At 63.3% G+C, this 24612-nt stretch overlaps 2 protein-coding genes, 1 long non-coding RNA gene and 1 other non-coding gene across 4 annotated transcripts in view; 1 reads left to right on the forward strand and 3 right to left on the reverse strand.

Moving 5' to 3' along the window:
• Nucleotides 1–4963, reverse strand: part of Espnl (espin like) — a 21598-nt gene extending 16635 nt beyond the window's left edge. Inside the window, exons 1-4 of the mRNA XM_048344435.1 lie at nt 4423–4963; nt 3875–4065; nt 2330–2516; nt 1733–1915 (exon numbers count right to left, since the gene is read on the reverse strand). Coding sequence (XP_048200392.1) covers nt 1733–1915; nt 2330–2516; nt 3875–4065; nt 4423–4716 — 855 coding nt within the window. The 5' untranslated portion in view covers nt 4717–4963. The remainder of the gene's footprint in view (nt 1–1732; nt 1916–2329; nt 2517–3874; nt 4066–4422) is intronic.
• LOC125350148 overlaps nt 1–9232 on the forward strand; it is a 22195-nt gene extending 12963 nt beyond the window's left edge. The window contains exon 3 of the long non-coding RNA XR_007210679.1: nt 9220–9232. This is a non-coding gene — a long non-coding RNA (uncharacterized LOC125350148). The remainder of the gene's footprint in view (nt 1–9219) is intronic.
• Scly (selenocysteine lyase) lies at nt 7215–23712 on the reverse strand. The gene is made up of 12 exons (XM_048344436.1): nt 23632–23712; nt 21871–21983; nt 20126–20226; nt 17563–17743; nt 16298–16425; nt 16007–16171; nt 15108–15214; nt 9804–9840; nt 8558–8641; nt 8129–8228; nt 7901–7976; nt 7215–7371 (listed from the first exon to the last, which is right to left on the reverse strand). Exons 1-12 carry the CDS (start codon nt 23670–23672, stop codon nt 7218–7220), a joined length of 1287 nt encoding a protein of 428 aa, XP_048200393.1. The 5' UTR covers nt 23673–23712; the 3' UTR covers nt 7215–7217.
• LOC125350970 lies at nt 13416–13522 on the reverse strand. The gene has a single exon (XR_007210873.1). It is a non-coding gene; the product is annotated as a small nucleolar RNA U13 (small nucleolar RNA).
• Nucleotides 23713–24612: the final 900 nt, after the last annotated feature.

The raw sequence follows: 24612 nt of genomic DNA on the forward strand, positions 1-24612 counted from the left end.
AAATAGCCAGACAGTGAAATACTGCCTGGTCTTGAACCTGCACCTATACTAACACAGGGGGGAGCCTGGAGGAGGGAGGCTGGGCTGAGTGGAAGGACAAGGACGGTGCCCTCCATCCTGTGTGGGCTACCCAGAGCCCGGGTCGCCAGGGGCTGGGCAGGGAGACCGGGGAGTGGCGGCTGTGTGAGAGCACGGATCAGCCGCACAGCAACGTGGACGCCCTCACCCGGCTCAGGGGCTCGTGTAAGGAGCTGGCAAGCGTTATGTGCTTAAGCGACAATTAAGATGCTTACACAGGTATTGAGGTACTGGTACCAAAGGTGGTACAGTGAAGCACGGAGGTCATTCCAGCTCCTTCCGAGCCTAAGGGAGCGCCAGCTCTGTGCTCGTTTTCTGTTTTGGTTCTTTGAGGCAAGGTCTCGCCATGTGGCCCGGGTTGGCTTGGAAAGTGAGATTGCTCAGCCCCCTGAGTGCTGGGGTTATAGGTGGGCACTGCCACGCCGGGCTGGCGTTTTGTTTTTAAAATGAGGAAACAGCTGTAGGCACCAAGAGGAGCCCGAGCGGACCTGGAGGCTGTGCCCTGCCTTGGCTGGGCGCCTGGACAGACGACAGACAGACAGACAGACAGGCAGGCAGACAAGCACAGGCTGTGTGTAACATGGTGTCAGTGTTAGTAATAGCTGGATGGAGGTCCTGGGCAGTGCACTGCACTCTCAACTTCCTGCAATGCTGAAGAGGGGAGGGGAGGGGAGGGGAGGGGAGGGGAGGGGAGGGGAGGAGTGGATGGAAATTTGCCGGATGAGTCCACGCGAGAACCTTACCGCCGTCAGATGTCAGACTGAATACCAGATAATCCTAAGGAATTATTGTGGGTTATTGTGTAGGTGTGATCACGGCTTGAGGTGTGACTTTAAAGAAGTGTGTGCACCTCTGTAAGATGTTTGCTAAAATATTTATAGATCAGATACTGTGAGGTCTCTGATTTCCCTCAGATAAACGGATTCTTTTTTTTGGGGGGGGGGCGAGGGGGTTGCCGGTTGTTGGGGATGAAGCCAGGATTTTTGCACGCCAGGCAGGCTCTCTCTCTACCCCTGAGCTAGCCCAGCCTTGATTTGCTCTGTCAGTGGGGGGTGGGGGACTTGGGCGTGGCGGGGCTGCCCTGGGGCGGGGGCTACCGGGGTCCTCTTCACTCAGAGGAGCTGGGGACCCCTCCCGAGGGGCCTCACTTGGGTAAGGATCCGGCTGCTTGGGGACAACTTTGTGCCTAGGCCACCTTCTCAGGAGCAGCTGCGGGACCCTCTTGCCACCAGCTGCCCGTTGGGGCCATACCTGAGTCAGGCAGGAGCATCCTCGCCCCCTGCACCTCCCCCTTCCCCTCCCTCCCCCTGGCAGGACAGAGAGGATTCCCGAGGACACGGGATGGAGAGTACCCAGAAGCCTCCCTCTCCGACCTTGCCTGTGACGAAGACCCCAGCGCACTTCCTGTGTGGAGCTGGAGAATGACAGGAGGGAGGGAGGAGGCTGGGGGCGGGGACTGGCGTCGGGGGGGAGACAGAGGCTCTGGCCGCCGACATGCACCGAGTCGGGGTCTCCCCGGCCCTGTGCCTCAGTTTACCCGCGTACGACAGGGCAGAAGTAACGTCTCTTTGAGAGGGCTGCCTCGAAGGCTCGGCCCGGGCGAGTCTCGCGACGGCTCTCGGTGGCCCGGCCCAGCAACCCCCAGCCGGCGTACCTCCAACTGTCCGTTTTCCGCTGCATCGTGGAGGGGGGTCCCACCCCACGAGTCTCTCATGACGGGAGCACCCAGCAGCAGTAGCCGGTCCAGAATGGGCGTGTGGCCCCCCCGGGCTGCGAAGTGCAGGGCTGTGGCCCCCTCGTGATCCCGGGCCGCCAGGCTGACGTCGGTGAACGTGGCCTGGAAAGAGGAGACGGCCCGTGTGCGCAGGCTGCCCTCGCCCGGGGAGGAGCCCGGGGGACCCGGGCACGGCGGGGGGCGTCTTCAGGGCGGGGGCACCCTCCCTAGGAGCCGGGGGCCCCAGCAGGTTGCTCCCCGGTGCCCCGTAGCCGGGAGGAGCAGCGCGGAGACGGCGCAGTTCCAAACGTTAAACCACTGGAAACCGGCCCCGCGCGGCCCTGGGGCTTTGGGGTCCGCAGTGACCCCCCGACCCTCCTAAGCGCTCCCCTCACCCACCCCAGAGGACCCTGGGGACTCCCGACGACCCCCGCCCCCCGCCCCCCGCCCCCGAGGGACCTGGCTCCCGGCGGAGCCCCGGGCCGCTCCCGGCAGGGCTTTGACCCGCTGCGTTGACCCGACCCCCGCGACCCTCACCAGCCAGACGACCAGCGAGTAGTGGCCGCGGGCGGCGGCGGCGTGCAGCGCGCTCATGCCGTCCAGGGCGCGCAGGCCCACGTCCGCGCCGCAGTCCTTCACCAGGAACTGCGCCAGGTGCAGGTGGCCCTCCTGGCAGGCCAGGTAGAGGGGGCTCGCGCCGCTGCGGGTCCGCCGGTTCACGCCGCTGCAGGGGAACAGGGTCGGGGGGCCGGGGCCCAGGGTCGTGCCAGCCGGGGGGGGGGGGGCGGGTGAGCGGCTGCCGGCCCCGTGTGCCCCGAGACCCCTGTGGCCAGCTGCGGGGAGGGCAGTCCCCTCCCCACGGCCGACCTCACCTTCTGGGTGTGACCCCTGACCTCTGGCCATCACACCCCGACTTTCCCAACTCCTTCCAGCTGCTGTCCAGGGCTGGGGGCCCCCCACGGGGGCTCCTTTCCTTTGCTGGGCTCAGGTTACCCACGTAGGTCACTAGGGAGGGCCACCATCGCGTCCCCCTGGAGCCGCAGCGCTGACCCTCCCTCGGGGTCCCCGCGGTCTCCGGGTGCCTCTGCTGCCCCGCGAGGTGCCGGGCTCGCAAAGCTCCGGGAGGGGAGGAGCCCCGAGGGCGCAGCGCTCCAGGCTGGGCGTCCTTGGGCTCAGGGGCGGCCCGAGCCCCCGGCTGGGCCCACACCCTCCGCCGCTGGGCCTGGAGCTGAGCGCCGCTCACGAGGGGGCTGGCGAGTCACGGCAAGCTCTCGCGAGAGGCCCAGGACCCCCTCCCCGCCTCCACGAAGGAGTGTGCGCCAGCGGGGACCTGCCCCGGAGACGGGGGACACCTCCACTGTGCCCTGAGGGGGGCAGGGAGTCTGGGCGGCGGGAAGCCGGGAGAGCAGAGGCCGAGAGCGGAACGAGTTGCCCTGGGGGCCAGGGTTTGGATTTCCGGTCTCCACAGTCTGTCGGTCGGCTTTTATCCTCTGCTCCCAGCAGGGCGAGCCTCGTGGGGGGCGAGGGGTGGAGCTGGGGCGGGGAGACGCCGAACCCCGCGGCCCAGGCCTGGCTCTGGCTCACCCCCCGCCGGGCCGGGGATGGCGCGGGGCTGGAGACGGAGCAGCTCACCCCAGCGAGGGTTCCCAGTCCAAGGAACACCGGGGCGGGGGTAGGGGGTGGGGTGAGGACCGGGGATCCGGGCCGACCTGCCTGGGGCCGGCCCGCAAGCCCACCGAGGTCCACTTGACCATCCACAGAGGAAGCCGGCGTGCACCCGGGCCCGGGGGCTTTCCCCATGACGCGTGTCCCAGCTCTGTCCCTGTACACGCGCGCACGCCGGCTCCGCCACGATCAAGCCAGTCCCACCTACCTGCCTCGCCTCGACGCCCCCCTGCCCTCGCTCCCTCCCCCACGCCGCGCCCCCCCACCCGCCTCCCCTCACCCCTGCTTGCTTATCACCCTCCAGCTCCAGACTCGCAGGGCTGCCTCCGGCCACGCCCCTGGGCTCCGTGGCCCGTGCCTCCGTGGCCCCGTGGCCCGTGCCTCCGTGGCCTACCCTCCCCGGGCCGGTGCTCTCACCTGCCGTGCGCCGCCACCAGGAGCTTCAGGCACGTCAGGTCCCCGCTGACGGCGGCGTGGTGCAGCGGCAGGGCCCCCTCCCGGGTCTCCAGGGCGGCCGCGTGGCCCTCCCGCAGCAGCCACTCCACCACCGCGGGGTGCCCGAAGCGGGCGGCCAGGTGCAGTGGGGACACTCCCGAGACATCTTGGTCCTGCACGGGAGGGGCGGGGCGGGGAGCTGGTGGCCGCCTGGACCCAGCCCAGCCGGCGGTGTGGCCAGAACCAGCTGCCCAAGCTGCTCTCCGGGGTGCGCCTGGGGTACCATGCTAGAGAAGAGGGGGGCTGGGCCAGGGCCGGGCCTTGGGCATCCACCCTCTCGGGCCTCTCCCCCCGCCCCGAGCCCCTGGGCATCCATGCCGGCCGTGGGGCCCTGTGTGGGTGCAGGGGAGGGTGGGAGGCAGAGCTACTGCTGAGGAAAACAGCCCGGAGCCACGGGCCCAGGGCCAGACCCGGGCTCGCCGTCCCCCGTTGCACCCCAGCCCGCCCGCAGGGCCCCCCGCTCCGCTCACCTGCAGCCCGCAGCCCCCGTGGCGGACCAGCCAGCCCAGCTCGGCCAGGTGGCCCGTGGCGGCCGCGTCGTGGGCCGGCGTGGCCCCGTTGTGGGCCCGCCGGTTGCCCGGCAGCTTGGCCCGCTCTACCAGGAACTTGACGCAGTCCAGGCGCCCGGCGCGGGCGGCGTGGTGCACCAGGCCGGCCCCCAGGGCGTCGGCGGTGCCCGGGCCCAGGGCCCCGGCCTCCAGCAGCCGCTCCAAGGCGGCCAGGTCCCCGTCCTCGCAGGCCGCCAGCGCCTGCCGCCCCTCCATCCCGGCGCCGGCTCCTGGCGCGCGGCCGTGCGGAGCCCCGCAGGGCTTCCTGTTTCAGGCGTGGACGCGGCAGCCATCTCTGGTTACCTGATAACAGTGCGCAGGGCAGATGGGAGGCAGTCACCGGGCGGGGGGGGACAGGCCCTGGGGACCGGCCCTGCCCAAGCCACTCCTGGGGGGCTGGGCGCCCGGGCTGTAGAGCACGGAATGGGCAGGTGCTGGGAAAGGACCACGGTTAGGCCGGCAGACGGGAGCCAGCGTGGCCGCCCAGGCCGCCGGAGCCGGAAACGCCTCTTCCGGCCGCGTCCCTGTCAGCGCAGAGCGGGGCAGCAGCACAGGGCAGCAGCACGCAGCACCATGCTCTTGGCCGGGGCAGGGTCTGTGCCGCGACTACCGTCCTGAGCCCGCATGCCCCGCGCCGGGTGGGCACAGCCCCAAGGGCACCGGAAGTCTTCTCAGCTCTCACCAAAGAAGGGGTTCACTCGCGGCGTGACTGTGACTGCGAGAGCTGGTACTGTTAGGGTCCAAACGTCAGCTGGCATCTCCCACGGGGGGCCTCCTGCCCCTGGGGACATCACCCACGGGGGGCCTCCTGCCCCTGGGGACATCTCCCACGGGGGGCCTCCTGCCCCTGGGGACATCACCCACGGGGGGCCTCCTGCCCCTGGGGACATCTCCCACGGGGGGCCTCCTGCCCCTGGGGACATCACCCACGGGGGGCCTCCTGCCCCTGGGGACATCACCCACGGGAGGCCTCCTGCTCCCTGGAGTCTAGACATCTGGATCTTGGCTCTTGGCTGCTCTTGAACCCAACACTGGGCAGGTCCAGGGGTTGCTGGACAGGGGGCCTCCAAAGTGAGCCCGAGGTTATCCGGCATGGCCCCTCGTGCTGGCCGCAGAATCTCTTTCTAGATTGTTCTCGTCACTGTCCGTTACAGGTTCTTTTTAGCCTTAATTGGCTGACGTGTTTGTTTTTCATCCACTGCACTGCCTTTACCGTCACCGTCACCCCTCCGCCGCCCTCCCTCTCCTCACGCCCCCCTGCACCCCTCCGTCCCTCTCCCTCTCCTCACGCCCCCCTGCACACCCCTCCGCCGCCCTCCCTCTCCTCACGCCCCCCTGCACCCCTCCGTCCCTCTCCCTCTCCTCACGCCCCCCTGCACACCCCTCTGCCGCCCTCCCTCTCCTCACGCCCCCCTGCACCCCTCCGTCCCTCTCCCTCTCCTCATGCCCCCCTGCACTCCTCCGCCGCCCTCCCTCTCCTCACAACCCCCTGCACCCCTCTGCCGCCCTCCCTCTCCTCACGCCCCCCTGCACCCCTCCGCCGCCCTCCCTCTCCTCACGCCCCCCTGCACCCCTCCGCCGCCCTCCCTCTCCTCACAACCCCCCTTCCCAGGTCCCGCGTGGGTTTTGGTGGAGGAAGTCGCCCTGGGCCTGCTCTCTGGCGCCCCCTGTGCCTCCACAGTGCGCGGCATCTGTTCTGCTGCCCAGGGCTCTCAGTGCTACAGCCCCCGCCCCCACGCAGGCTCAGGTGTCTCACACACGCACACACACACATGCACACACACACACACGCAGGGCTCTCTCAGTGCTACAGCCCCCGCCCCCACGCAGGCTCAGGTGACTCACACACACATGCACACACACACGCACGCACACACAGGGCCCTCTCAGTGTTACAGCCCCCGCCCCCACGCAGGCTCAGATGTGACACACAGACACGCGCACACGCACACACACGCACGCACACGTGCACACACACACAGGCGCACACCAGCCTGGAGGGCCTGCCGCAGCCGCCGGGGAAAAGCCAAGACATCCAAGCAGGTGTGGAAATCTGTAACTGGTTTACTTGATTTCTGGCAATTATTTGTTTTCCTCAGCGCCATTGTGCTCTTACTTCCTGTACCTTAAAGAGCACGTTGAGCGCGTTATTCCCCGACAGTCCTTCCTGTGTGCGCATCAGCAGCGTATCCATGTGCCGTCCCATTGCAGGGAGATGGAGGCGGGGGTGGGGCGGGGGCCGGGCCGGGGCACCGAGGGCGGGCAGGCGGGCTGAGGGGGATCATCGGGAGGCCGGGGGGGGGGGGGGGCAGCAGCTGGGAAGCAGGCGGAGGCGTCGCTGCCCCGGGGAGGGGAGACGGGTTCAGATGGGCCCCGGGGAGACGGCTGTGCACCGGGGCCTCTGCGCCACGCAGACGCGGCTTCCTATGTCGCGACAGCAGCGAGTTCATGGCGATGAGTTCTGAAGATCTGGATTTCATCTCCCGGGGAGAGGCGGCCCAGCACCTGCTCCCGCTCCCGCGAGGCCCGGGGCCGGCTCGTGGGTGGGCGCCGGCGCCGGGCCCGCGGGAGCGCAGGGTCTGCGTGGCGGGCAGAGCGCCGTCTGGGGGGGGGACACGGCGCACAGGTGCCCCCCCCCCCCGCAGCCGCCAGGGCAGGATGGAGACCCGGAGGCTCCCCACAGCGCGCGGCCCCGCCCCCGCCCCGCCCCGCGCGGCCTAGGCCTGGCCCTCCAGCCGGGCCACGGCCTGCTTCAGGTCCTGCACGACCAGGTCCACCTCGGCCTTGGTGGTGGCGCGGCCCACGCTGAGCCGGAGCGCGTTCCTGGCCACGTCGAAGGGGATGCCGCAGCTCAGCAGCACGGGGGACGGCCTGCGGGGGGGGGGGGGACGGGGGGGACACGATCAGCCGCTGCCGGGGGGGGGGCGGGGGGGACACGGTCAGCCGCTGCCGGGGGGGGGCTGCCCGTGGGGCGGGGTGCGCCCGGTGCGCCGCCCCCCGTCGCTGTCCCTCCTGTGACAGGAGGACCCGGGAGCCACCAGAGGGCAGAGCCCCGGGCCCCGCGCCCGCCTCAGTCTCCCCGTCTGAGAAACGGGTCTGCCCGTGGGGGGTCTCGGTGAGTGCTCCCTCCGCTCTCCCTTGGTGACTGCCGCACCCCTCGCCCCCGCTCCCCCCCCATGCCGGCTGGCCTGGGCTTTCCTGCTCCCGGGGGGCCGCGGCGACCGCGTGCTGGGCCCCTGGCCCGGGCGGCCCTCCCCGATCTGGACCTCGGCGGCCCCTGGCTCTCCCTGGAGTCCCGTCAGTTGTTCTGGATCCACGCCCCCCCCCCCCGACGGCACCCCACCCCACGGCGGGCCTGACGCTCTGATGCCCCGGAGCCGGCCGGGCCCCGAGTACTCACTGGTCCCCTTGGTCTGAGTGGCACGAGGCCCCGACGCTGGCCAGCAGCGTCCGGCACTGGGCAAGCACCATGCAGCCTGCGAAGACAGCGAGCACGCTGAGCCCCCGCCCCCCCCCACCTGGCTAAGAACATGCGCAGTGCTGTGCTCTGGACAGCTGCCGGCCCAGACACGGAACCGTGCCCCGGAGCCCACGCCACAGGGGCAGCGCGGGGGAGGCGGGCGGCTACCTTGAAGCTGGGGTCCCCGGATGGAGAAGTTACAGGTGTTGGGCAGCCGCTCCGTCCCCGGAAACCGGCTGTTCAGATGGATTCTCTTGCCAAATTCCGCCTGAAAACAAACAACGATGTCACGAGAGCTTCAAAGACACCGCCCGGGTCCAGCAGCTGCGCGCTAGACGGCGCCGATCCCGGGGAAGCCACGTCCCTGTGACAGTGTCCCCCGATCCGCAGCGCGTGCCCGCCGAGGCCGCGAGGGAAGGCGTGGAAGAGCCGGCGTGCCGCACGCACTCTGGCACGCGCGCGCACTGCCTCGGCGTTGGCAGGTTTGCTCACGTGCGGGAGCAGACGGCCGGCCTGGTCCAGGGCGCCCTGTGGGTTCCGGGCCCGCTCCCCCCCCCCCCGCCCGGCACCCCCTCCGCGGGGGGCGGGGCGGCTCACCTGCAGCCTGTCCTCCAGGTAGTCGCGGACCTCCCTCATGTGCGCCTCGTAGGCCTCCCCGTGCTCGCTCACCAGCTCGGCGGCCTGGGACGCGGGAGAGACGGCTGCGGCCGGGCCGGGGGGTGGGGGGAGCGGGCAGGGCGGGGGGGGGGGCGGGCAGGGCGGCGGGCAGGGCGGGGGGGGGGGGCGGGCAGGGTGGCCCCTCAGCCCGCGGGCTCCTCTCCCGCCGCAGGGCCGCCCTGGCCGCCTTCCGTGTGCCGCGGGGTCCCCAGCCCCGCCCGAGGGCACCGCGCACAGGACACCCCAGCACACGAGCCCCGGGGGTCCCCGGGCCCCAAGGAGCACCCACTCCCGAGGGCAGCACCAGGGCTTATCCTTGGGTGCTGCCCCCCCCCGCACTCCTCGTCTTGCAGTGGTGTGACCCCAGGGCGCGGAGCGGGCACAGCCCCCCACCCAGGGCACGGAGCCCGTGGGCCTCGGGCCTGCTCGCGATGGGAGGCGGGGCGCTTTGGTGGAGAGAGAGCTAAGGCGGGGCCGGGCCTGCAGCCCCATGGACCGCGCCGTCCTGGCCCGCTGGGGCCCCGGGTTCGATCCCCAGGAGCGCAGAGAAAAGAACATGCGTTCCCGCTTCCTCCCGGCTGCTTCCCTCCCGGGACACTGAGGCAGGGAGGGCAGGCGGAGGGGGAGCAAGCAGCCCCGAGACGGCAGTTGCCGGTGTGGCCGGCGCCCCTCTTTCCCGCCACAAACCCCCGAGGAGCCCGGGCCCCCGGGGAAGCAGGGCCCCCGGGACTGGGCCAGACGTGCGGGCCGTGGGGGCGCCTGAGGGCCCCGCGGGTGTCACGTCGACCTCTCTGGTTGGAAAGCAGGTCAGGCCCGGTGGCTCACACGTGTGACCCCAGCTGCTTACGACGGCGGTTCAAGGCCAGCCCAGGCAGCCCCGTCCGTGAGGCTCTCATCCCCCGTGAACCACCGCAAAGCCCGCCGTGGAGCTGCGGCTCCCGGGTCGGAGCGCGGGCCTGGCGCACGGAGGCTCAGGGGCCGTGCCTGAGCTCCCGCTCCCGCTTAGGACTGGCTGGCACGCGCGCGTGCGCAAGGAGTGCACAGAGCCTTTCCGCTTTAACTCTCGGCAGCTGTCCGCGGGCGGCTCTCAGGCCCGTCGGGGGCGTCCTGGGCTTCTCGGCAGCCGTCACCCCTGCAATGCGACCCCCTCCTCGCACCGCCCGCTGACGGAGGCCGCCCCGCTTACCTTCCCGAGGCCGGCGATCATGGGGGTGTTCTCCGTCCTGCAGGAGACAGGGGGCCACGCGGCGTGAACCGGCGTGCAGGAGGAAGCCCCGCGGAAGTCGGCGTCCACACACACACACACACACACACACACACACACACACGCGCCTCGCGACACTCCACGGCCGCCACCCGGAGCTGCCCGGGTGCCCCGGGCCCGGCCACCGTGCCCACGGCCCCCCCCAGAGCGCGCACAGCCCCCCTCAGAGCACACGGCCCCCCTCAGAACACACGGCCCCCCCTCAGAGCACACACGGCCCCCCTCAGAGCACACGGCCCCCCCCCAGAGCACACACGGCCCCCCTCAGAGCACACGGCCCCCCCCAGAGCACACACGGCCCCCCCCAGAGCGTGCACAGACCCCTCAGAGCACACAGCCCCCCTCAGAGCACACGGCCCCCCCCTCAGAGCGCGCACGGCCCCCCCCAGAGCGCGCACGGCCCCCCTCAGAGCGCGCACGGCCCCCCTCAGAGCACACACGGCCCCCCCTCAGAGCACACACGGCCCCCCCCCAGAGCACACGGCCCCCCTCAGAGCACACACGGCCCCCCCCCAGAGCACACGGCCCCCCTCAGAGCACACGGCCCCCCCCAGAGTGCGCATGGCCCCCCTCAGAGCGCGCACGGCCCCCCCCAGAGCACACGGCCGCCGTGGACCTGGCCACAGACCCAGCCGCGCTTCCTCCCGCGTGCCTCTGGGGTCCCCGGCCCAGACCGGGGCCCCCCCAGCCCCGGTGCAACGTGGGAAGGGAGAAGGTCGGTGTGAGAGCAGTTACATATACAGCGGAGCGCTTTCATTGTGCATTATGTGTCAAACGTGGCGGTCTATCTGGACGCTGAAATACAACAACTTCGACATACTCGTTGCGAGTCCTGTGACCTCGCTATAGTCACTGTGAGTCCTGAGAGTCCTCCAGCACCCGCCGTGGGGTCTCCAGGCAGCCAGGTGGCCTGCGGGGCCGCTGGCCGCTTCCAGGCACGGGGCCCCGCATGCGCCCCCCGCACGCGCCCCCCGCACGCGCGCATCAGCTCTCAGCGTGACGCGGGCTGCTCCTTACGCACCGCTGAATTCTGTGTGCGGACCCTTGCTTAAAGATGGGTGGCTGCATCTCGGTTCACAGAGGACATCGTCCGGTGGTTTGCACCTTCAGTCTCTGATTGTGTTGTCAGGGTCGTGTTAGCTTCATAAAATGAACTGGAGCGGCTCAGGGGGAGAGTGCTGGCCTAGACCGCCCAGAGCCCTGGGTTCAAAACCCAGTGCTGACCAAAAAAAAATTGCTACCACTGTCCCTTCGTCTTACTTTCTGGGAAACCATGAGTAGAAATGGCGTTCTTTTTAAGCAGTGGTAGAAGCCCCTGGAGAAACCACTTGGGCTTGGAAATGGGTTTGATTTGAGACAGGGTCTCGTTGTGCAGCTGAAATGTGCTCTCTGGACCGCGGAGACCTTCAACTCGTGATGCTGTTTGCCCTCGCCTCCTGGGTGCTTGACTATGTGCCTGTGTTACCACATTCAATTTCGGGAGATTTCTTTTGGGGGAGTTTTAAAGCTGCCAAGTCAACTTCCAAATAGTTACAGAGATTTTCAAATAAATGCGGTTTGTAGTACTTTTTATTATCTTTCTGATGACTACAGGGTTAGCTGTGCTGACCCTATGTCATTCCCGACATGGTAATTTCTTCTTTTATTTATCAGGTGTTCTACAAGTTTGTCAGTTGCATTTATTATTTATTTATTTATTTATTTATTTTCTAGAGGGTCAGCTCCTGTTTCTTTCTCAATGATTTGTTTTCTTGTCTTTATGACTTTGATTTCACTAACTTCTGCTCTTACTTGTATTTCCTGTTGCCTATTTGCAGTGGGTTTATTCTGTTCCTTTTCTAGTTTTCCAGGTGAGAGCCTATTATTTTGAGTCTTTTCCTTTTTAAAATATTCATTTTTAGTGCTATAAATTTCCCTCTTAGCACTGGTTTAGCTGCATCCCATAGTTTTGAAAGGTTGTATTTTCATTTAGTTCGATATATTTAATTTTCTTTAAGACATCATCTTTAGGGGCTGGGAATATGGCCTAGTGGCAAGAGTGCTTGCCTCCTACACATGAAGCTCTCGGTTCAATTCCCCAGCACCACATATATGGAAAACGGCCAGAAGGGGCGCTGTGGCTCAGGTGGCAGAGTGCTAGCCTTGAGCGGGAAGAAGCCAGGGACAGTGCTCAGGCCCCGAGTCCAAGGCCCAGGACTGGCCAAAAAAAAAAACAAAAAACAAAACAAAGACATCATCTTTAACTCATAGTTTAGAAATGTTGTTTGCTTCCAACTGCTTACAAATTTTCCTATTATCCATTATCTCCTCCTGAGTTTGATTCCACTGCCATTAGAGAGCGAAAGCTATATAATTTCAATTACTCTGAAGTTATTGAGTTGTTTTGGTGGTACAGGGCATGATGACAGCAGATACTGGATGGCATGTTGCTACTGCTGGGTGGAGTGCTAGATGTTTGATCAGGTCCTTGGTTTTCTGTCTAGCTAATCAAACCACTGTTGAGAGAGGGGTGATAAAGTGTCCAACTGCAACTGAGCACTTGCCAGTTTTTCTTTTTATAAAGTCTTGGTTTGCAGCCTTTAATTTCAGTCTGCCTCTATTCTTTGACATTTCTTTGAATTGGTGTATCTAAATGTTCACAGGATTGGGGTGAGTCTCCAGTGGTAGAGAGTCTACCTAAACATACATAATTACTGAAATGGAGAGCTTAGGCCCACCATTGTATTTAATTAATTTATATTGATTGATTGACAGGCTGTCTGGCCTTATGCTGCTAAGCACAGAACCATTCAGCCACCTGCCCATTCCCTTCCCATTCATTCCTTTAATTTAGTTTCTTTTTATTGTCTTTCTGGGGGATACTGAACATTTTTCAGAATTTGACTTATATATGAAGATTTTAGGTATATATCTTTGTAATGTTTTCAGCTCTTTGATCTAATATTAAAGCTTTCAATAGTCCATTGCTTTAATTGTATTCTCTGCTTCAAATGAAGTGGAGAATTGTTATTTACCTTTCTGAAGCTTTACTTCAGTCCTCATATAATCATCTTAAATATTTTCATAAATATATTTACAACCACATCCAAAATTGTTACAACTTTTGCTTTTGCCAGCAAACAGAATTTAGAAAATTCAAAAGGAGAAAGACTGACTCTTGTATTTAGTGACAACTTCTCTTTGTTTTTCTTTATCTGACAACGTTTCCATTTTCCCTTCATGGAGGAAGGGTACAATACCAAGAACGGGATTCTGCACTGGGTTTTCTTTGAGCATCTTAAAAGTTTTATGCAATTTTCTTCCGGTCTCCACGGCTTCTGATGAGAAGAAGCTCACTGTCAATCAACAAAGTGCACATTTCTCTGATTGCTCTCAAGCTGATTTTCTCTGACTTTCATATTTAGAAGTTCCATTATATGCTTAGCACGAATATCTTTGTCTTATCCTACTCTTCCTGTTTCCTGAATCCATGGTTGTCTCCTGCTAAATGTAGAAGCCAGTCAGTCATTCTTTTTTTTGTTGTTTTCCTTTTCACGTCGGATGACTAATGTGCCCGTTGTAACAAGGTTTGGAGGGAGGCACATGTCACGCAAGCACGTGCGTGAGAACCCAATCATCACGCTGATGAACTGGAGAAGGGTCTCTCTCTCTCTCTCTCCTTCCTTCCTTCCTTCCTTCTGTGGACAGCCTTTCTTGGTTGCAATAGTAACACAAAGGGAGGAAACATACCAGCGCTCCATCATGGTGGTGCCCGCAGACCAAGTCTCCCTGGCAGGGGGGGAAGGAAGGGGGGGAGGCAGTCATTATTTCTTCCCAAGGCTTTCCCAGCCCTGCGGCCTCTCCTCAGACCCTGGTGGACGTCAGTGAAGTAGACACCGCACCATTTGCTGCAAACTTACATGTCTGCAAGTTTTTTCTCACAGTCCATTTCCTCTTGGTTTTTTTTTTGTGTTTTTTTTTTTGGCCAGTCCTCGGCCTTGGACTCCGGGCCTGAGCACTGTCCCTGGCTTCCTTTTGCTCAAGGCTAGCACTCTGCCACCTGAGCCACAGCGCCACTTCTGGCCGTTTTCTGTATATGTGGTGCTGGGGAATTGAACCCAGGGCCTCATGTATACGAGACAAGCACTCTTGCCACTAGGCCATATCCCCAGCCCTTTTGTTTTGTTTTGTTTTTGTTTCCAGTCCTGGGGCGTGGACTCAAGGCCTGAGCACTGTCCCTAGCTTCTTTTTGCTCAAGGCTAGCACTCTGCCTCTTGAGCCACAGTGCCACTTCCGGCTTTTTTCTATATATGTGGTGCTGAGGAATCGAACCCAGGGCTTCATGTATACGAGGCAAGCACTCTACCACTATAGGCCATATTCCCAGCCCCCATTTCCTCTTGGATGTTTTTATTTCTGTTATTCTGTCTTTCAGGCAGGTAATCCCTCTCCCGTTCACTGACTTTTCTATTTGGGTTATCGTGGTTTTAGTTCTAAAATTTCCGTTTGGTTTTTCTTTGCACTTCACGATCCCGGGCTGGCTCGTGCATTATTCCTCGCGGAAGCATCTCTATCGTGTCTGCTGTAGATCGGTAGATGACCTTGACGCCCTTGTCGTCTCGTACCGGCATCTGTCCATCGTCCTTCCCATCCCCTCTGAGAGCTTCTGTGGCGTGATGAACGATTTCCACTTTCGCCTTAGGTCACGCGAGTCCGGTTTTGTTTGGTGCTTGTTTTTGCTGGGAGGAGAGGCGTGGCATCTCACCGTTGCCAGGAGGCCGTGGGTTCGGGCCCGGGGCCTTCGCCTGCCTGTGCTGGCATTGTCGGCAGCCCTGGCCCTCGATGTGCGAGTGTGTGTGTGTGCGTGTGTGTGTGTGAGTGTGGAGGGTTCGTGGCTGGAGGGTTCAGCTCCCTCCTGGGCCATCTCTGACACACCTGGCCACAGCCGGAGAGGGTGCTTTGCAGCCGCTGGACCCTGTGGTGAAGAGAGCGGAAGCCCCCCTCAGCCACGCGGGGCCCAGCGGCACCTCGGGAGTGGCTGGGTCAAAACAACAAGAAGTCCGAATGGCTTGAAGCGGTTACGAGAGCTTTCTTCCTGTGCTGGGGTGCCAGGTGCGGCCGTCCCGTTCGGATGAGGAACCGGTGTGGCCCGGGCTTCCCAGAGACAGACAGACCCCAGTGGACCGCACTGCTCTACGGCAGCCGCGGGCCCCGTCGGTCAGAGGCGTGGTTAACTTCCTACCTTACCCTGGCCTGAAATTCCGCTCTTGTCCACCTCCAAACAGCATGGGGTGCAGGGGGGTGAGTTTACCGAGCCCTCGAACATAGAGCGCGCCAATCCTGGGGCCATAGAACTGGAAGGGAAAGTCAGCCATTTATTCACTGTCAACGGTGGGGACCGACTTACTGCTGAGCTAGCACTCGGAGGTGTTGTGTGCACAGTCCTCATGCTGGCTTGGCCTCCGCTGCGTGTCCACCCGGCTTCTGAGGGGCGGGGGGTCCCAGAGCCTGCGGGGCGGGTGCTGGGTGCTCATTCTCCCGCGTGGGGGCAGGGAACGTGTGAAAGGACACGTTGTGCAAGCCAGAACAAGAGCGTGCCACGGCTGCTTCCTGGAGCCCAGGGCGGTGCTGCGGGAGCCGGCGGGGGGTCAGGGGATCCCACTCCACTCACCAGGGCCCTGGGGCCTGGCGCAGGCAAGCCGGCACTTGCCTAACGCGTGCAAAACCACGAGTTCCATCCCCAGGACTGCCGAAGCAGAGAGCTTAGCGTTTCAGCAGCTGCTCAGCGGTGAGAAAGACCAGAGCCCTGGCCGGTGCGTGCGGGGATGAGAGCTGCTGAACTGGAGGTCGCCCTGAGAAGCGCATCTTAACTGTTGGAGTCAGCAGCGACTTTCGGGGCCCCTGTGGGCTGTTGTGATCCCTGCAGGCAACTCTCACAGCCGCGCAGAGCCCCAGGCTCCGCCGCTGCTCTGGGGGGACAGGGCGGGGCGGGGGTCCTGTGGTCTCCATCGGGACAGTGACCCTCCACCTCGAAGCTCCCGAGGACGCAGCCCACGCGTGGCCAGCGGGTCCCCAGGCCCTGGCGCCGGCTGGCTGAGCCGCACCTGCCGGCGGTGCCGAGGGCCGGGCGGCCTCTGCAGACGTACCTTGTGGCCCACGATGGTGAGGAAGTCCACGCCCAGGTCCTCCACGTCCACGCGCCTTTTCCCCAACGCCTGTGCGGCGTCCGTGTGCACGAGCACCCGAGGCAGACCGCAGGCTGCCCGCCTCTGGTTCAGCGCTCTGACGCGCTGGCTGATCTCAGGGACAGGCTGGAGTGGAGAAGAGAGAGAGCTTGCTCGGTCGCTTGGCCGGGGTAAAGATGGAGTGAGGGTGCCCCGTCGCCCAGCGTCTCCTTCCCACGAGCCCCGGGGATGTCACGGAAGCGGCTGACGCACCATGATGACGCCCGTCTCGTTATTGGCCAGCATGACGGTCACGAGGCACGTGGTGGGGCGGACGGCCGCGAGGACGTCCTCAGCCTCCACCTGGCCGCTCACGGTGGACACGGGGACAAAGGTCACCTCTGGGACACAGACACGCGTGTTAAGGCCACGCACAGACACTGGCTCCACACGCAGGTGCCCGCAGTTACACCAGCCACGCACTGCCAGAGGTCCGGGCAGAAGGAAGAAGGCCCAAGGCACCGGCCGCTGTGGGGCCGCTGTGGCCCGGGGTTGCTCTCAAAACAGCAGTGGCCTGGGTGCCCCCCGCAAGCAGGCTGGGGGACCCCCACCCCCCGGGAGACGGGCAAAACCCAGGGCACCGCCCCCGGGCCAGAACAGATGCAAACGCTTCCACAAAGAAACACCGCAGAGACCCCCCAGATCCAAGCGGATGGTACCGTGGAACAAGCTAGCCCGACGGCATTGTCCAACCCAACAAACAAGGGCGGGAGGGACACTCCAGGGGTAACGTGCCTGCCCAGGAAACATGAGTTCAAATCCCATCACCACCAACACTAAAAACCACACACCAAAACCAAAAAAGAAAAATAACAAAACCCGGACCGAAGCAACGGGCCCCCAGTCAGTGGCGCTAGTGCAGTGGCCGGAGGCAGGTGGGCACCTGGCACAGGAACAGGGCCAGTCGTGCCCGGCACCCTCCCGCCCGCCCGGCCGCCTCAGCTCAAAGCCGCAAACGGAGCCGCGCGGTCAGATGCCTCCCAGGCACGGGCAAGACAAGCAAGTCTTTTTTGTTGATAGTCCTGGTGCTTGAACTCAGGGCCTTGACACTGTCCCTGAGCTCTTCTGCTCAGGGCCAGTGCTCCCCCACTGGAACCACAGCTTCACTTCTGATTTGGGGGTGGTTAATTGGAAAAAATTAATGGACTCTCATGGACTTTCTGGCCCAAGCTGGCTTAGAATCACAATCCTCCTATCTCAGGCTCCCGAGTAGCTCAGAATGTGCCAGGCACGGTGTATGGGCAGCAATGCCGTTTCCAGGAACAAGCCCAAGAGAAACGAAACGTCCGTGTACAAACTTGTACACAATGGTACTCGTGACAGTATGCCCCGAGTGGAGCAGTGTTCACAACAGCCTGGACGGAGGCAGCCTGAGGTCCGTCCAATGAAGCGTGGGTTGGTACCATGCGGTCCAGCCACAAGCCGGCGGGAGCGGGCGGCCCTGCCACGGGCCTGGCCGCGGGTCTGCGCTAGCTTACCGGCCTCTTGCCTGTCCGCCAGGTGCTCCAGGGGCAGGCGGATGGAGTCGTGTTCCACGGTGCACGTGACGACGTGGGGCTGGGCGCCCTGGGCGGGGCCGGGCTGCTCCGGCAGGGTCCCCGCGGAGGGCTGGCTTTCACGGAAGTGTCTCACCACGGACTGGATCACTAAGTTATTGGACTGCAGGGACACAGCGGAGAGAGGCTTACGGGTGTCCGAGAGGACGCGGGGACAAGCTCCCTGCTCTCCTCCCTCTGAGGTCCCCCCAGGGAGCAAAGCCGCCCAGGAGCTCAAGCCCCAGAGCCACGGGGCAGCGCCATGCTGCTGACAAGGTGTTTTCAAGTTTCTGGACCATTTTTTCTTTTTCTTTGTGATGGTAATGGGGCTCAAACTTAGGGTCTCACACTTCTATTTTATTTATTTTTATTTATTTAATTCTTGCCAGTCCCGGGCCTTGGGCTCAGGGCCTGAGCACTGTCCCTGGCTTCTTTTTGCTCAAGGCTAGCACTCTGCCACTTGAGCCACAGCACCACTTCTGGCCATTTTCTATGTATGTGGTGGTGGGGAATTGAACCCAGGGCTTCATGTATACAAGGCAAGCACTCTACCACTAGGCCGTATCCCCAGCCCATACTTTTATATTTTTCACCCAAGGCTGGTGCTCCACAACTTGAGCCTCACCTCTGCCTGGAGCTTTCTGCTGGTGAATTGGAGGTACGGGTCTTGCACACCGCCAGGACTGGCTTCAAAAAGCGACCCTCAGCTCTCTGCCTTCTGAGTGGCTAGGATGCCGGGCGTGGGCCCCTGGCGCCTGGCGCCTGGCCTGGCCCACTGCCAGTGAGCTGCCTGTGCCCTCGGGCAGCTTGGGTAGCAGACACCGGCCCACTGTCGCCCAGGTGTGCCCCAGTGAGCACATGAAAGAGCGCAGCGTCTTCTCCCGGGCCTCCCTCGGCCTGGCCGGCCTCAGATCCACACTCTGCCCACTCCAGCCCCGGGAGAATGTTTTCCCTTGAAGATGTTCTTAGCGTGACTGACTGAGCAATCCGTCACTCTCCAGCCCGCCAGGACGGGAGCAGGCTTGCACTTAGACAGTTATACGTCTATGAGAAGCATGCTCCTTCCCGCACTCTGCTCCTGTGGCACCTGGCCTCCGGGGAGCAGAGGACTGATGAGCTTCCCCACGCGCGTCTGTGGTGTGTGGACCCCGTGTTCCGAACAGGTCAGACGTCCTTCCTGTCCTGCTGCTGCCTTCTTCCCTCCATCATATGAAACAGCCACAGACCTTACCACACAAGTCAAGAGCAACAGGGCACCGCTGCCTTGTGCCAGGGACAGCGGGACACCGGCTCACCCCCGAGGGCAGCCAATGCCCCCAACACATGCGGTTTCTGATCGACCGAGTCCCTGCCAGGAAACCACCCGCCTCCGCCATGAGCTTTTACAGACTTGACCTCCGTGCAGCCCGGCCGCTCGCCGTGCCCTTTCAGAAGTCTAGCGTACGGCCTTTGTGGAGAGGCGGCACTGCACTGGCAGGTGAGTGTGGAGGGAATGCAGTGTTCACGGAACCCAGCCTTCCGGCGTGGAGCCGGAGGCGGTCCAGGGCCCGGCGCTGCCCCGAGGGCTCTCTGGGGTATGTCCAACTTTCCTTCTGGGAGGTCTTACAGTCTTTCTTTTACTAGCTTTACCTCCTAAGCACTTGGCATCTTTGATAATCTGTTTAATACTGTCTGTTACTAGCTTGTCATTTTTTTTTCTATCTACAGCTTTGCTACAACCAGACAGTAAGGATTCCAGTTACTGGCAGCTTTATTATTCTAGCTCCTTGGGAGGTGGGGATCAGGAGGGTCGATATTCAGGGCCAGCCCGGAGAAGAACAGTTTATGAGACCATCTCAACCAATAGGTGGTGGTACATGCTTGTCAAAAATCCAGTACTGCTACAAAATTTAGCTTTGCTATAAGCTGTAACAAAGTGTAGCAAGCTCTAACAAACTAGCAAACTGTAGCAAGCTCTCAAACTGTGGCAAACTTTAACAAACTGTAGCAAACTGTAGCAAGCTTTAACAAACTGTAGCAAGCTTTAACAAACTGTAGCAAACTGTAGCAAGCTTTAACAAACTGTAGCAAGCTCCAACAACTGTAGCAAACTGTAGAAAGCCCTAATAAACTGTAGCAAACTATAGAAAGCACTAACAAACTGTAGTAAACTGCAACAAGCTGTAAGGAGCTGTAGCAAGCCGTGGATGTCCCAGGCTTTGAATGCTTGTGGGGAAGCGTGATGGCCAGTGGTACTGACCGGAGGCTTCCGGAGCCCACCCCAGGCGGATGCGGGAGAGCCCCTTGGTCTGAATTCAAGGAGCGATTCTCGGGGAATATGAAGTGGGAATTCTTTTTCCTACCACAGCCCAGCAAAGCAAGTGACTTTATGCAGGGTGGTACACCTATGCTACGAAAATCTTCTCACAGGCTAAGTACTAATTATATCAGGGTAATAATTTGCAGTATAGTAAAACCAAGCACTGTTCTTTCTTTAAAAGAAATTCCGATACCAAGAGCTCTGTACCTCGGTGCCCCCGGAGGTGAAGATGAGGTCCTGGGATTTGCCTCCAATCATTCTGGCCAGGGCCTCCCGTGCCCCATTTATGATGTCCTTGGCTTTCTTTCCTTGAGAGACCAAAGAGGCTCATTAGCACTGCTCCCCGGAGTCCAGCGACACAGAACTGGCACACGCCCCATGCCAGGGCGAAGGGCAGGGTGCCCGGCCCCACCCCGGGAGCACGTGAAATCCACCCCGCACGCGCCTTGGCAGAGGGGCAGCAGTGGGACATTAGCTAGCCAGGAACTCAGTGTGCGCCAGAAACACATCCCCAAGGGCCCCTGGGACGGGCTTTCCTCTCCCGGGCGCTGGGGGGTGGGGGGAAGGGAGGCTTCCGGACAGGAAGTGGGGGATGTGCAGAATGGCACTGTAGCCACCACGGTCCCCGCACCCGCACACAGGGCCAGCGCGGCCCTCCATCGCAGTCCCTCTCAGAACACCACGGATTGGGGGGGAGGCAGAGCCAGGCCCCCCGGGGCACAGAAAGAAACGTCACTGGCCGTTCTTAGACAAAGAGGCGAGTAGCCTCGGAAGTTCTTTAACTGTCCGATCTTGTTTAAAAAAAAAAAAATGTATTGTAGAACATCCTAAGACAGAGCTGTGGAAAGCTGAGACAGCGGTAACCAGTTCCCAGGATGCTTTGCGTGCGTGCACAGAGCGAGGCACTCCGGAGGGGAGGACGGCTGGCAGTGCTGGGGGCTTCCCCCAGCCTCCCCCCGCCCCCCCAGGCGCGGCCCCGGGCCCGGCTGGCCCCATCACCAGCCGCGGCGTCGGGGAGGAGCTCCGCGCCTTCCCCTCCTGCCATGGGTGCTGGCAGGGAGTGGTGGTGGCAGGAAAACCCCAGAACCCCCCGGGCCAGCCACAAAACGTGAAAGCCTGTCAGGCCGCGCCCACGTACGCCATAGAGCTGGCCAATACTCGGTCTGGAAGATATTTTAGGTTACCGTAAGCAACAGTTAACCTAGTTATTCCTAACGACCATTAAATAACAGTGTAACATAAACGCCTAACTACTGACCTGATTTGTTTTCCCAAATCTCCAATTTAAAGCTCTATACTACCAGGATAAGCCAAAAAGTACTAAGGACACTGGTAGTTATAACTAATAAATCTAAAAGTAACTTCTCCTTCCCCTTTCCCTTCCTTCCGTGTCAGGAGGCCAGCATTCCACCAGTAATGCTAGTGACACAAAGACCTATTTGTGAAGATCAATTCTTCCAGCTCTGTAAAGACTTAAAGAGGTCCTGGATTCACAAATGACTTCCCCCCTCTCCCTCCCCCCCCCCCCCCGCCACCACCGCCCCCCCCCCCCCCCCCCGTGCTGTTCTGAGCTTTTTCACTCAAGGCTGGTGCTCTACCACTTTGAGCCACAGAGTCACTTCCGGTTTTCTGGTTGTTAATTGGAGATAAGAGTCGCACAGACTTTCCCGCCCCGGCTGGCTTCAAACAGTGATCCTCAGATCTCAGCCTCCTGAGTAGCAAGGATGACAGGCGGGAGCTACAGGCCCTGGGCTACCCACAATTCCTAAGGAGTGACTTTTCTCAGTTGGGGAAGGGAAGTATGACAGCTGGTTGAAGATTTGGCTTTAATTACAGGGTAGAGATTATAGCGACACAGGATCGTGGCCCAAGAACTCCCCAGAGAAAGCTACGCCTGGGCTTTCCCGGGGCCTGTGCCCCAGGGCCACGGCCGCGTCTCCCCGTGGGCGTACCGGCGGTGTAGGGGCTGCTGGGGTTGCCCCAGGCCTCCCGCATGGCCTCCGTCACAGCCTGGATGACCTCGGGCTCCAGGGGGGTGGTGGCGTTGCAGTCCATGTAAACCTTCCTGGGGGAGAGGAGGAGAAGCGCTGGGGAAGGAAGGGCGGCCGGGACGGGCACACCTCACAAGAGGCCCGCGCCAGGCGGGCGGGGCCACGCACCGCCACCAGGCCCGCCCCGCCCTCCGCGAAGCCCTCGCCGCCACTTCCCAGAACTGACACCGGTCCTGCAGCCAGGGGCTCAGCCGTTTCTCTCTCCTCTTGCCATCTGGCCACCCTGGACTCCCGCCCAGGAGGGGCAAAGGTTGGAGGGCCTGGGTTACACAACTCCTGTGGTGTGGCCTGCTGCCGCTCCCCCTCTGAGGGAGGGGTCTGCAGGCAGGGCCTCCCCGAGCCCCGTGTTCCTGCAGGACGGCCGGTCACACGGGTCTTAACCCCTTGGGCGCCTTTCCTGGTTTCCAGGATGGCTCCAGGAGAGGCCGGTGCATTTTCTGCTCTCCTCCCTCCCGGAGGAGGATTTCAGCCCTGACCGTTGTAGCGCAGGCCAGCCTGGAACTCAGAATCCTTCTGCTCCAACTCCCCAGTGCTGAATTAAAAGCATAGGCTACTATTCGCATTTGCTTAGAACAGTCCTGCCCCCCCATCTTAATTTTTTTTTTTTTGGTTTTTGCTCCTCCTTGTCCTCTGCAGCCCCAACCTACCCTCAAAACATGATTTCCTCTCCTTTTCCTTTCCATTCTTTCCCCTTCCCTTTCTCCCTCCACAGAGCCGTAGTACAAGAGCAGCTCTGGAAGCTGTAAACGTTGTCTGTCCTGCTCCACCGCCAATCCCAGTGATAATAGGTGCTATGCTGCTGGGGCCCAGTTTATGAGACGGCAGAGCATCTGCCACAGAAACTAAGGATCCCCAGGCAAGCTTCTGCTAAGTGCAGTGTGTCTACCTGTCCTTAAAAACAAACAAACAAACAAAAAAAACAGCATCAGGGCTGGGAATACGGCCTAGTGGCAAGAGTGCTTGCCTCGCATACATGAGGCCCTGGGTTCGATTCTCCAGTGCCACATACATAAAAAAAAGCCAGAAGTGGCGCTGTGGCTCAAGTGGCAGAGTGCTAGCCTTGAGCAAAGAGAAGCCAGGGACAGTGCTCAGGCCCTGAGTCCAAGGCCCAGGACTGGAAATTAAAAAGCAGTGAAGAACTTCCGGAAGTGTATGCCACCGGTGACCCTGCCCGATTACTGGCGCACGAGTGTCCGACAACCCCGCGGGGACGCCGGGCAACAGCCTGGGGCCTGGGGCTCAGCCTGGGGCGGTGCCGGGGTCCCCGGGCGATCCCGAAGCCGCGGGGCCCGTCCCGGGCGCGGTAACGGTCCCCCAGAGCCCCGGCCCGGCGCGTCTGCGTTTCCATCCGCGGTGCTGCTCTACCCAGGCCGGGGGTCACCGCGGGGCCTCCGCCCAGGGCTCAGCGCCGGGAGGGCGGGCCGGCGGGCAGCGTGGCCGAGCCGCCCGCGCCCCCGCCCCGCCCCGCGCCCCCTCCGGAGCGGTCACCGCGGGGGCCACAGGCCGGCGCGAGGCTCCGCCGGGAGCGCGGCTCGGAGCGCGCACCGCAGCTGCCCGCGGTCCCGGGCTGCGGGGTCCCCCCCCGGCCTCCGCCCCGGAACGCCCCGAGGGCTTCCCGGAGGAGGCCGCCCGCCCGCCCGCCCGCCCGCCCGCCCGGCGCACCTCTCCGGCGGGCTCCTCGGCGGCGCCGCCGCCCCGTCCATCCCGGCCCCGCGCCGGACCCGGGCGGGATCCTGGAGACCGACGCCGCCGTACCCGCCGGGCCCCGCGGACACGGGGCGGGGCGGACCGGGGCGGGGCGGGGCCGCGGGGCCGCAGCGCGTCGCGATTGGCTGCCGTGCGCGCCCCGGCCAATCCGCCAGCTCCGCAGAGCTGCCGTGCCGACAGGGGGCGGGGCGGACAGGGGGCGGGGCGGACAAGGGGAGGGGCGGGGCCGCAGCGCGTCGCGATTGGCTGCCGTGAGCGCCCCGGCCAATCCGCCAGCTCCGGAGAGCGGCCGTGCGGACAGGGGGCGGGGCGGGGCCGCGGGGCCGCAGCGCGTCGCGATTGGCTGCCGTGCGCGCCCCGGCCAATCCGCCAGCTCCGGAGAGCGGCCGTGCGGACAGGGGGCGGGGCGGACACGGGGCGGGGCCGCGGGGCCGCAGCGCGCCGCGATTGGCTGCCGTGCGCGCCCCGGGACGCGATTGGCCGCGCGGGGTCAGGTGGCGCCGGGCGGCGGCCGCGCCCTCCCGCCCGCGGGGGCCTCCTCCCTCCGGGAGCGGGTTCGGGCCGTGGGGTCCGGCGGGAGGCGCGGGGCGCCGCGGGGTGGCGAGGGCTCCGGGAAGCCCCAGCGCCAGGCCAGGCGCCCGGCTCCTCCCGAGCCCGGCGGGGCGCAGCCCGCGCCGTCACCCGCGCACGGACCGCGTGGCAGCCGTCCGGCCCGGCGGGGCCCGCCGTCCCCGTCCCCGTCCCCCCCGTCCCGAGCCGTGGGGCCGCGGAGGGAACCGGCCCACGCCGCCTAGGGAGGAGCGGAATCGGGATCTGAGTTCCGGAGTGCTTCTGGCCCCGGGGCTAAGCGCCTTGAACCCAGGGCCTGGGTGCTGCCCCTGGCCTTCCCACTTGGGGGGGCGGGGGGACATGAATCTCGGGGGCTTTGCTGCCCGG

Source organism: Perognathus longimembris, chromosome 4, assembly GCF_023159225.1.
Source record: "Perognathus longimembris pacificus isolate PPM17 chromosome 4, ASM2315922v1, whole genome shotgun sequence".
Taxonomy (NCBI): Eukaryota; Metazoa; Chordata; class Mammalia; order Rodentia; family Heteromyidae; genus Perognathus; species Perognathus longimembris.